A 12,744-nucleotide genomic window follows, 5' to 3' on the forward strand; every position below is an offset into this window, starting at 1 on the left:
GGGTCAGGCTGGATGAGGAGGATGGTTCTTTTCATTTGCTGAGCTACAAAATATCACCAGTAACTACTGCAGTGTATCACCACAGCCTGGGGAAACAGAGACACAATAAACCCCGCTGGGTCAGCCTTACCTCCCTCCTCTTGCTCAGTGGAGAGGCAGCTCCCGCCGTCGGATGTGGAGATGCTGGAATAGGCAGAGTGGTTGGAAGCCCGTGGGGACAGGTTTGGGGTGCTGCCAGCTGAGCTCTCCGTGCGCCCGTACGACGTGTCCAGGAAATCCGCCTCGGGAGGGAGGTCACTGGGGGTACCAAAGGGCAGCTTCTGCTGCTGCAAGAGCTGGATCTTCTCCTCCAGCTGATGCTGCCTCTGTTGCTGCTGATGGACACTCTGTGAGAGAGATCTCAGTGAAGATTGCACAGTCAGGTCACACAGGGGAGCCCTACAGCTACTGGGGAGTTGCACCTGAAAGGTGGGAGCAAAACTCTCCTGCCATGTCCCTGCCAGCCCTGCAGGCTGGGGAACATTCACACAGGGTTTCAATTGCATTCTGAACTTCCTCTGCCAAGCTGAGAAATCCCAGGGGTTGGTTATTATGGCAAAAGCTGCTACTAGGTTGGCCAGGTGTCTTTAAACCACACAAGGATAAAGGCTTGGAACCAAAACCAGGAAAACCTGACAGTGGTTCAGGTGAGGAAGAGAGGAGTGAAGCCAGTGGTGTTAAGATCTTGTCTAAAAAGAGTAACACCTACAAGAACCACAACTGGTAGATGAAAGAAGAAATCTCTCCAGAGTTGGCCCAAAGAAATCACTGCCTTTGCTCCCCAGTGCACATCTGTGAGGAGGGAAAATCCCTGGAGTGGGTAACTAACTCCTGTGTCATTTCTTGGCTGCCCAGCGTTACCGACTCTCCCACCACCCAAAAGCACAGGGAGCCAGGTCAGCATTACCATGGGGTAGGTGATGATAAAAGCCACCCAGCCCACGAGCAGGAAGGTGCTGAGGATGATGGTGGCCATGTCCTTCAGCATGGAGTCCATTGGAGCCTCCGGCCGTGGGAGGGGCCGGGCAGGAGCCTCCTCGATGTCCTGTGGGGCAGCAGGAGGCACTTCCGTGGAGGAACCTTCCACGATGCCAATGACCTGAGGCCGAGAAAGCTCTGTTAGCTCAGTACCTCTGGGGGTGACAAGGCGTTTACATCCGGCCTTTCTGCCACATCATTTTTAGTCATTTCTAAACCTGCCAAAGTCAAAGTGAAGTCACCCCTACATGTGGGGAAAACAAAAAGCAGATGAAAGCCTTAATTGTGAAATAAGGAATGACACAGCATACACCAGTGATTCTGTGTGCTGAGGACATGGAAATCTGACACAAAAAATATGAAGTAATTCCATGCAGCTTCCTTTCCATGTCCTTCCCCAGCTTCTACTCCTTTATATTCTTTTACCACCCAATAAGATAATTATTCTCATATAATTATTATATATTATCTTATTGTCACATATATATAATATATTATTCTCATGTTGCAGAGCAATTTAAATTTAGTGGTAGAATGGCTAAGGCTTAGTAGGAGAGTAGGCCTAGAAAGCAACACTCCAGAGTAGTAAGTTAGCAACCTTGTTTGTGAGCATGAAATGTACTGAAGAAGTGGAAACAATAATCAAAGGATTTAGTCAAGCATGTATATAATGATTTGTTACCTTGGATGTGGTAAGGGTCTGTTAAACAGTTTCTAGGGGTAAGACAACTTAAGCAGATTTATGATTAGAGTAAATGATTATCAATTGTTATCAGTATGAAGTATGAGCTTGTTTGTAACTGAATGAAACTGTTTTGCTGTGGAAACTGCACGTAAACTTGTTTGTGTATAAAAGCTGAATTGAGAATGAGGGTCTTCGGAATCCTGACTTGAGACGTTAGTCCTCAGGTTCCCGGGCCCCGAATAAAGCACCGCATAAACCGGCACTCAGTTGGTTTGTGTCTTTGTTTACGGGCAACACTCATATAATTATTAATCACAAACCTCTTCAATAGTGGCTTTCTCAGAGTCAGCTGGAATCACGTTTTCAGGCCTCTTAGGTAAGTTGCTTGGGAATTTCTCCAGGATCTTTGTAGGGGCAGATAATGGTGTTTCATGGTGCCCTTTAAATAAAACACGTTTGTTGAAATAGAAAGTTGCCCTTTTTTTAGGAAAGATATCCTTGATTTCAACATCTTTGCTGAAGAGCAGATATAAAGCAGATTTACAAAAGGCTTGAGAACACCACAAAATAAGATGCTCTATAGAGCAGGAGAGGAAAAGGGAAAATGGAGGGCAGAGGTGCCCCAGCACAGAGGGCTGCACAGGAATACAAACTAAGGAAGTGCCTGTTTTACTGCAGGAGTGAGAGTTTTAAGGAAGGGATCATGGGGAGAGAAAGGTGCCACTTAAAGAAGCTGAAAGCTGCACACTGTCCCAGAGCTCCTACATCATGTAGGCATCACTAAAAACTGAACTTCAGACATTTCCTCATTTTGGAAGCAAAACTATAAATACCATGAAAAGTCAATTCCAAAATTTGGGGATTTGGGACTCACAAGACAGGCTGAGACTTAATATTCTTCAGCTTCTGTGTTTTAATCCATTTATAAAATGGGGAACACACGACCATCTGATCCATATGGTGAGAATGAAAGTAAGAGTACAGTATTTACAATAAATAATAAATAACCTGTGCCCCTCTCTGAGGGAGGGGGCAAACAAACAACAAATAACTTTCCACACATGGAGCTAAGCCCTCTTCACCCTGTCACTGAGTCACAGGAGCCTTGGGAAAAACAGTGTCCAGTGGATACTTAAACACATTAATTCATATGCAAATGAGGATGAATTAGAAACTATGGCTAGAACTGGGTAATTAAGGCCAGGCAGGGCCTCCCACACCTATCAACAGCCAGTCGTTCCAGTAGTTGAGCTTGTGCTTGTCCTTCAGCCTCCCCGAGAACTTCACATCCGTGCTGGGGGTGATGACACACTCGCCCTTGTCCTCGATGGTGACTCCCTCTGTTTTTGGCCCCTCCAGCAGGGGTATGGCACTGCCTCGGGGCTGGGGAGAGATTATGGTTACAGTTATTGCTACTGTGACCTTGGACTATTTAAATAGGCAGCAAAATAAAAAAATGGAGGTCAAATGGGTGGGCAGGCAGAGATTACCGGCAGCACCGTCACCGTGAGCAAACACGGCCACTCTGCCCTCAGCAGCTGCTTCCACAGCCTTGGACATTGGACCTCCTCAGGGACATGTTGCCTGGGAGATGAGATTATTCCCCCTATTTTTTTTCCTAAACAGGATCTGTATTTCCTACCTCTTCAGCCACAGTGAGAAAAACAAAACTATGATGCAGTTTCCTGTCTGTGGGGAGTCACTTTGATGAACAAACCAGCAATTTTAACACGAACCACAAAGCACCACCAAGAGCAGTAACCTCAGGTCCTCTCCTGCTGAGCCTGCCTGGCACAGCTCCTGAGGAGCTGCAGTTCCTGCTCTGCAGCATTGAAATGATTCCTGAAGCATGGCCACATGTCCTTGGGCTCACTGACAATTGTTTCAGGACACACTGAATGTGCTATGCATTTCTCGATAGCAATCTGCAATAACCCCAAATTTCTGTAGATGTTTTTATGTGTGTTTCCATTTCAACCCTTTTTCCAAGCCCACCCAACTCACCACAACAGTGACCCCCTCGTGCACCATGGAGGGCGATGCGTACAGGCTGGTGGAGTATTTCCCCACGTACAGGGTTGGGCTGGGGAGAGACAGGCAGGGTTAGCAACAGGCAAATGCATGTTTTACCATCTTAGCTAAAACCTGGGCAGCACAATCCTGCAGAACAAGTGCGTGACTTTCCCAAATCATCAGGATTTGTTGTCCTGAAAAGCCAGGATCTGTAAAATTGTTTGAGGTATTGCTGAACTATGAAGGCATTCTTTCTCATTATGAAAGCATTATTGGTTCATCACTCACAGCACTTACTCATTTGATGTAACTCATGTCCTAGTTCTGTATTTTTCAATAACTGGCATTTCCCAAAATGTTGTGCACCATTTTTACTATGTCAAAGGCTTCACATTAGGAAAAACAATTTAATTCCACATTATGAGAAACTACTCAACACAGAACATCTGATAAAACTTAGGAATATACACTTATGTGTGTATAACCTAAGTTTCTGATAAGTTTTTTGGTTTGGTCTCTGACTTTACACAGTAACACATCAAGTATTATATGAAATAGCAGCTGGAGAACTAGAGCTGATTTTATGTATTCTTTTCACCATGTTGCAACTTGGAGCAAAACCCTTGACTTGTGTGCAGACAAGGTTTTAGTGACACATGGCCAGTGAGAACAACGGGAATTTCACACTCACGTCAGCTTGCTCTTGGTCTCCGTTTCCTTTGGGAAGGGGTATTTCCACTTGGTGATGTGTCCCACCTCTCCAGACATGAAGGTCAGGTAGCGCAGGGTCTCGATGCCCACGTTGGTGTGCAGGACCTTCCTCAGCCCCTCCCTCTGCCAGATGTAAAAGGCCACCACGGGGGAGGCGTAATTCTGGATCCACAGCACGTCCCCGGACTCGCTGTCCACCGTCACCACCAGCCCGTCCCCGTTGGACACAAAGTGGGACATCTCTGCAACACACACACACAGAGCACCTGGACTGCTGCAGCTTCAACAACACACAACAGTTATGCCTCAGGTTAACAGCAACCTTTCCTGGCAGAGCAGCTCATCAGCAGAGCATTTGTCAGAGGGGGCCGATACCAGCTCAGCTGCTGTCCCAGAGCACTGCACTCCGGTGCTCCCGGCAGTCAGGTGCAGCACAGCTCAGCTCTGCTGCCTCTCCTGCCATTCCTCACTACATTTTAAGGAAACACCTTCAAGACCTGCACCTTCTTAGATTCAGTTTACCTGGAGCCACCTAACAGGGCTGAGATATTGCAGTATGTGAAGGATAAAAACTGGCAGAAGACCAACTGCACAGAAATCAGACAGACAGCCTAATTACAGAAAAAATCAAAATATTTCTGCCTATACACAAAACCCCAGTGCAGGGACTGACAGCAATCAAATTCTTACTGTATTTTATGTCTTCATCAGGCAGAGTAGCTGCATAGTCAAAATAGGTGGCATTCCATCGCAGCTCCTTCTTCTTGGTGTCGTACATGGTGATGGTGTACTCTGTTAAAAAATATACAGTCTGTGAAGCAGAAAAACCTATGAGAGAACAGAATCAATCACCTCAAATCTGAGCCACTCCTCAGTCACCACACACACACTCACTGCTCTCTCATTGCATTTTCCCAACACTATCCCACTCAAGGGACACACCGATAGAGGGGTTAAAGAACAAGTCTGCAACACTAATTCCTTTTTCCCAGTCAGCACCTCCACGGTGTTGGTGTAACTCCAACAGTTATTTCACACTTGCAATGTCAGTGGATATGCTCCATCTATTACCGATTCTTCTGTGTACAGTCTAAAATCATAATTTACAGAAGCTTTCCTAAGAAATAAACTTGAAAACCTGAACTGACCACAAGGTCATTTGTTATAAGCCTAAACTTCAAGAAACACAATTTTCTTATAAGCTACAGGAAAAAAAAGCATATGACCTGTTCTGCCAAGATACAGGAGGGATGTTGATGGACAAAGACTTTCTGTGAAGGAGGAAGTCAAGGTCTGCTGTTTCTCCCCAGTCATGAGGTCAACCACATACCAAATATCCTGCTTTTTACCTGAAATCATAATTTAAGCCACGTTACCATTCAGTTGGAAAAACTGCACTTCCATCCAGCTTTTCAGTCTTCTTTTTTCTTCAGCAGTCTCATGAACATAGCACAAATAAAGCGTTTTTAATAAAACAGTTTCTCATAGTCAGGCTTAGTTTCATCACTGGCCAATCCCAAATATTAATGAAGAAACCCCCAAAGACAACGTTTATAACAGGAAGGACTTGGCTGAATGATTTTTCACACTGATAAAATCTAACAGAGCTCTGAGTGCAGATCCCATGAGCTCACAGAGGAGGAGACTGAAGGGCTTATATTGAAGGACAGTAGGTGGGAAAAAAAAAAGTGAGGGTCACCTTTCAGATTGATTAAGGATTGTAACCAAACATCCCACACAAGAATCCGTCACCCACAAGCTTAAGAATGTCTTTGACACCAACACATGTTTAGAAGCTTCATATACACATTTTTCACTCCTTTACTGGAAAGGCACCAAGTGGAGAACCAGAAGTAATACTGGGCCTTTAGGAGATTTCACAAAAACAATGATAAATTCATCCTGATCTTCACATATTTTACTGTTGTGATAAGTAATAACTGTCCTTCTTTCTCCTCTTCTCCTCCCAAATCCATCTGCAATTAGAATGAGTCAGGGCAGTCAGCCAAAATTTTATCATTTGTAGCACAAATGAAGTGACTGTGCCTCAGATAAAGGAGGATGTCTGACTGTGTGGCAATGGGATTTCTATTTAATTCTAACTGTCTGGCAGTCAATGTCATTTATTATTGTAAGAAGACTTTAAGGAGAAGTCACATCAAAAACAAACAAAAAACCCCATACAGGTTATTCACTGCTTAGAAAAGCTGTTTTCTCCTTCAGGAAAAGCAGTTGGGTTTTAATCTTCAAAGAATAATTGAATTCTGTATTAATCAGATTTTTGGTCATCAGAAAGGTTTATGAAAAATCATAATTACTACCAAAAATAAAGCCTATTTCCTATTTCCCTGTCTGGGATTCTCTACATTTTGTAGTCACTGAACATCTTACAGTCTAAAGGAGATAAAATGTGAGCTCACCCATGTACAGGATCCCATCAGAACTGCGACAGGGAGATGCCTGCACCAGCTCTGGGATAGTAAATGGAAGTTTCTAGAGGAAAAACAAACAAACAATAAAAGCTTCTTCACATTGATGTGACAGTCCTCACATTCGTTCACAGAAAAGGGTGACAGGTTTTTATTGGTTGGTTGTATTATTGCAGTACCTGAGACCTCAAAGTGTCAGGTCAAAGCCCTGCTCTGCAAACCTGGAGCAGAGGGAATTCTGCCCTGGGGAATTCACACCATGAGAAATGCAGGGAGAAGGGAGGAACTGCCTGGAGCCAGGACTGGGGGACCAAGGTCTCCCATCAGCACTGACACTGTCTGGGTGGTTTAAATCCTCACCAACAATGAGCATAAAATGCTTCCCCCCTGGACTCAGCAGCAACTAAAGGGAACTGTTGGGATAGGGAAGAGGAACCTCCAACTATTTTATAATAGGGATTTTAAGCAGAAATTACTGTAATTCAAAAAGAGAGATTATCAGAATAAAGGAAAAGATTTGAAGAGATTGCTGCTCCCTGGATTCACCCAGGAAAGGTACCAGGAATCATTTTGCAAGTCCTAATCTGGCTGTTCTGGGGGGTGGGGGGAGTGGGGAGTAAATAAATATTTACTAAAATGTTTAACAACACTGAAGTTCTGAAGGGAAATCATCCAGCTGCCAGAGAAAAAAACCTGTGGGAAGCCAAACATTTTATCTGAGTGTCACCACAAAGTTTAAAAATAAAAGTCAAACATTTGCCAGTAGCTGTGGGCTACAGGGACTGGGGACTACTCTGAAAGGTTCAGCACTTTTGTCTGCTTACTGGATCTTCAAAGGCACCTTCTAAAGGGGTCAGCACAGCACAGACATTCATCCTGCTCCTGGCACATGGCTTTAGAAAATGAAGCATTTGGGTGAGAGTGACACATCTGGTATTATTTTGGGTACACCTTTCCCATCAAATCACACAGAGATTATTCAACATTTGGATAATACCACGTCGATTTTATTTTAGGAAGTTACAGGAAAGCTGCACGAGTGGACAAGAGGTGGTGTTGGTATTTTCAAGCAGAAATCATTTCCTGACCATCCCATTCTGCTCTAATAAAATCAGTGTGTTTTCATTTTGCAAAGGTGAGGGGCTCACTGGGGCACTTCCAGCAGAGAACTGAAATACTTACAGTCAATCCTTCACTGTTCTTGCCCCCGAGTGTGTACAAACTGCCATCATTGGGGTCTGGGAGAAACGCTGGCCTGGGATTTAAGCAGCAATTATAAATGATAAAATGTACTGTGCTTCTCAGAGAACAGGAAAGTAACTGTGGTCAGTACTGGCTTTACAGACAAGTTCATCCAACGTTAAATTTTTTACTTTTTATTATCCAGTTTTTGGAGTTTCATTTATTAATGTGAAAATTTAAAAATACAAAGAAGCTGCAGAACTGATATAATCTAAGATTACTAATGCATTTGAAAATTCAAAGACCCAAACATGGCAGGCAATGACTTGAGTGAAAGCTTTTAAACAAGATTTATACACTCTTAAAATGCCACAGAATTAAAACCAAACCAAATAAAAAATCCCAGAAAGCATAAGGAAGGCAAGACACAATAAAAGAGTTGCCAGAACTAAGTAAATTTGAGCGATAAAGGCAAACCCCTCCCAAACCACCCAAATAAACCCAAATCCTGATGTCCAAGGTTCTATGATCAAAACCAAACCACACAAAAGAAAGGATGTCACCACTGACTTCACAGGCATAAAGTTAAAGCCCCAAATTTGGATTTTAGCTAGAAGCTAAATGTGAGATTGTTGGAGGCACCACTCTGAATTTACAGCTTGAGGGTGCTATTTGCAGATTCTGGTCGTGGTGGTGGTTGGTTTCCTGTGCTTCACTATTTTTAGTCTTTATTTGAGGGGAGTAAGTACAAACCCAGAGTCCCTCCCGAGCTGCCTCTGTCATTTCACAGCTCTCAGCTGTGGCACAGTCACCACCCTGATCCCCAAACAGAGCAAGGGCTCCAGAGAACAGGCTGCAGACACCATGTTTCCTCTTAGCTATTACAGGTAGCTAATTCTATCCTTTCTGTATCTGCTCCCAAAACCACCTCAAATTGACTCCTGCAAGGTTGGCAACTTCTCCAGAACAGGGATTGCTTGGGTTCAAATTAAACCAAACTTTAAGATCTCAGTGAAAATCAAACAAGCAGCAAATGAGAGAAAGCAAACACTTACTCCTCCACATGTATCGGCACCTGGAGCACAGGATCTGCACACACAGAAAAAGAAAAGGTCATAACACTGGCCATTCAACCCTTGAACTCACCAGGTACAAGGTTTAAGGCAGGCCTGACACATCTTGCTCCTCTTTGAAAGGCTGATGCCCAATTTGGAAGTGCCACCTCAGCAGCCTCTGTGCTCCTGGAACTCGGTTCAGAAAACGGGAAACTAGAAAGCACCTGAGGAATTTTAAGCCTCCTGAAATTCATTGCTCAGCTTTACCCACACTATATACCTCAAAATATCTGAGACCTTAGCAATCCTGAGTCATGATGCCAACACCACAGAAATACCCTGATTTATAAGACGTTTGCAATTCCCAAGAGAAATGGCAGACAGTACCTCAGAAGGCCAGAGGAAGCAATCCTCAAAGTAGCTGCACTTCCACAGGGAAAATCAAACCCTTACACTGGAATAAGCCTGAGTAAGAGGATGAAAGATGACCAAGCAAACACTGTTTTTTCACCCCTTCTGTCTCCATGCAAACATCATGATGCAACAGGAGAGAAATAAGAAGAAAAACAGCGATGTTTTGAGAGCCTTTGACTGGGAAACTGGCACAGATTCTGGGCAGCCAGGGAGCACTGGGATATTTGCAGAGCTAAGCAAGACAAGAACAAGAAATTCAGGGTCCATGACATGGGACTTACAAAGTCTGTCCCACTCTGCCCCACAGCAGCTGCTGGGTTTGATGGTAATACCTAGAACAACATCCTGGTTTTACAGAACAGATTAAAAACACGTAAGAACCCCCACTCAGACAGATCCCTGGCTGCAGCACAGCTGAAAACAGCACTCACCCGAAGATATACACAGAATATCAGAGACAGGAAGCAAGTTATGAGGGATAACAGTACAATTATCCTTACTTCATTGATTTCTGTTTACAACAGCAAACACTCTCAAAGCAGCTTTGTTCAAAACATAACTACATGGATGTAATTTTTTTCTCTTTAAGCCTATAAACACTCCAGGTACATTCTCCAAGGTGTCAAAATAAACTCCATTGAATTCATTGAGAACCCAAGCACACATCAAAGGCCCTAAGAATAATTAACATTCAAACAAAGCAGTGACTCAGTGCTCTCTCTGTGTCTCTACAGATCACGCTGCTTAGTCAGACCTTTATTCCATTAACTACATCAAGCAATTCATTTCTATCCCTTGTGTGAAGAAAGTGGTTTCAGGATGTGCTGGGAGAGACACCCCACACTCCAAACTTAATGTCAATTATTTCTCAGCATTTGCTCCAAGTATTGCACAAGCTTTCTGATATATATGTCTCTGTTACTAAAGAAAAGCAGGTAAGAAAGAAGCATTTGCTGACCATCACACAAAGTGGATGAACTTGAGCACTTGAACACCTTCTAGTCAGCAAAACACAAGAAAATAGTTTCTTGTTGGAATTAACTACAGAAACTTTTCATTTTAATAAAAGGACTGCTTATTCTCAGAATGAAATGATGGTGTGAAGTTGTTATATGGAATTACAGAATAAAACTACCACCACGTGAATCCAGCCCCAAACTCCCTCACTGCTCTGTTACTGCCCTGACACAACACACACCTCAGCAGGACGAGTGGGAGTTCTTCAAACTCATCAGTATTTCAGGGTTTTTTTTCAAAGAATGCTCAGGAAAACCTGAACAATTACAGGAAATTTCAAAAGGCAGATTATGTTTTCTAGGAACTGATCCTGGTTTGTCCATGACATTTGCAGGACAGCCTGGTTTATAATGCTTTCCTACAGCTCCCTCTCTACCTCAAAAATACACTGAAAAATAATAATACACTAAAGCATTTGGGGGCTAATAATTTGTTTTCACTTAATTTTCTAAAACTGAGCAATCTATTTTTATCTACCAAAAAAAGTGCTCCACTCTGCTCCAATTATCTCAAAGATCTGAGAATTTTTGCATAGTTTCATTGACCACATAGTACCATAAAAGTGAAAGAACACACACGTGCAGTATTTACTTGCATTAATCTTTTACCCCCAAGCTTATCTTTCTGAAATGTATTGGAAAAATGTCACTTATAACAATTTCCAATTTCATCAGCCAATGTCTCCTCTAATAAAAGATGCCAGAAATCTCATGAATGTCTCTTCAACTCCTCCAGTGTGTTTTTCTGGAGCACTGTTGGATATCAGATGACATGAGGGAAAGCCTTGTGGCAAATCCCAAGCTGTTCAGTGTGTACAGAAGCATCTTTCTCGAGAAAGTCCTTGAACTTCTCTTTAGTACCATCATGTGCTTCACCAGAAGTGAAAAAAATCCTGCTGCTCCTTGTTTTCTTAGTAACTGAAATTTGATTTACGAGCAATGATAAAGAAGAGGGAGATGGAACAGATTAAGAAGTTATTACAAAGCAGCAGGAATTTTTTTAGCACAGGAACCAAAACACTGATTATTCTGATGGCTTCCTGCAGCACTGAGTGTCCTGTAAGAACTGTCAGGAAGCATTTATTGGTATCTGACTCATTTCCATCACATGGGGCTGTTCACGAGGAGTGAACACAAACCCAGGGAGGGTTCATTTGCTGAAGTGAAAGGAATTCTCTCACTAGCACCTTCCACTTGGAAAGACAGGCCTTGGAGAGCCATTTCTCTACATTTTTAGTTAGTGGAGTGATGCAAATTTTCTCATTTTCTTAACACTTTTATGATCCTGAACTCAGGTCATAGCTCTGCAAAGACCCTTTGAAGACAGACAATGAGCTCTTCATGTTCACTTTCATGTGGTTTGGGCTGTGTTCCAACCCTATGTCAAAGTTTGTTTTGAAATAAGAACTCGCTCTGAGATAAAAAGAGAATCTTGAGTTTAATTAATTGCTGCCAGGTTTTGCAATAGTTTTTATATGCTTGAATACAGAGCAGTGAAAGGATGAGTTGGAACTGAAGTCACCCTCTGCTCCACAACGGGTCAAACCGAGAGTTCTTGCAAAAGTCAGAGAGTGAGGCCTGGTCTCCTCTCCAGCTGCTGCCCACTCAAGTGTTGACATGCTGGGACTGCAACCACGTCATCCTGCTTTCAAAATTTCCCTGAACTGCAGTTCCCTGGAATTAAGTAAGTCACTGCAACAGCCCCATCTGTTCCAACACCACCAGCAGCCGTGATAACCACTGAACAAGGCACTAACTATTCAGCATCAGAACAAAAGCTTTCCAAAGAAAACATGATAAAACTCTGATAAAAATGCATTTCTCTCTCCCTCAAGCTTCCATTCTCTGTAGCAGCAGAAAAGCCAACTTCTTGCAATGTCCTACAGATGGATTTTGGTATGAAATCCTGTCCGAAAACCTTTCCACCTTCTCGACTAAGAAAACAAAGATGCCAAAACAACATTGATCCTAGATTAGAAAGATTTATTTTAGAACTCCAAAAGTTTATTTACAAGCAGTTCTTAGGAACCTGGTAACATAATGACTGTCCAGATATTTGGTACATTATTTAGCTCTGTTACACTTCCCCAGAATGAAGGTTTTGACCTGGCAGCAGCAGGTGTCCCAACCAAGTTTTGGTTGCATCATGGTCAGAATATATTTGTGAGTGGGCCGAGCATGTTTCAGGTTGTTCTAACCCATGCTTTGCATACATATATGGA

The 12,744-nt window shown here is 43.1% G+C and overlaps 1 protein-coding gene across 4 annotated transcripts in view; it reads right to left on the minus strand.

Annotated features, from left to right (window-relative positions):
* Window positions 1–12,744, minus strand: part of ERN1 (endoplasmic reticulum to nucleus signaling 1) — a 32,538-nt gene that overhangs the window by 6,001 nt on the left and 13,793 nt on the right. For 2 of the 4 annotated variants that reach the window (XM_027691803.1, XM_027691800.1), the window contains exons 3-13: window positions 9,093–9,126; window positions 8,038–8,110; window positions 6,847–6,919; window positions 5,653–5,775; window positions 5,117–5,218; window positions 4,407–4,668; window positions 3,707–3,785; window positions 2,923–3,085; window positions 2,023–2,141; window positions 947–1,138; window positions 131–386 (exon numbers count right to left, since the gene is read on the minus strand). In XM_027691803.1, the coding sequence (XP_027547604.1) occupies window positions 131–386; window positions 947–1,138; window positions 2,023–2,141; window positions 2,923–3,085; window positions 3,707–3,785; window positions 4,407–4,668; window positions 5,117–5,218; window positions 5,653–5,775; window positions 6,847–6,850 (1,300 nt within the window). In that variant the 5' untranslated portion in view covers window positions 6,851–6,919; window positions 8,038–8,110; window positions 9,093–9,126. Of the gene's footprint in view, window positions 1–130; window positions 387–946; window positions 1,139–2,022; window positions 2,142–2,922; window positions 3,086–3,706; window positions 3,786–4,406; window positions 4,669–5,116; window positions 5,238–5,652; window positions 5,776–6,125; window positions 6,201–6,846; window positions 6,920–8,037; window positions 8,111–9,092; window positions 9,127–12,744 lie in introns of those variants that run through there. The other 2 variants (XM_027691801.1, XM_027691802.1) reach the window with 2 other exon arrangements.

This window comes from Neopelma chrysocephalum, unplaced genomic scaffold (assembly GCF_003984885.1).
Source record: "Neopelma chrysocephalum unplaced genomic scaffold, ASM398488v2 Primary Assembly neopelma1_84, whole genome shotgun sequence".
In the NCBI taxonomy this organism is placed as follows: domain Eukaryota; kingdom Metazoa; phylum Chordata; class Aves; order Passeriformes; family Pipridae; genus Neopelma; species Neopelma chrysocephalum.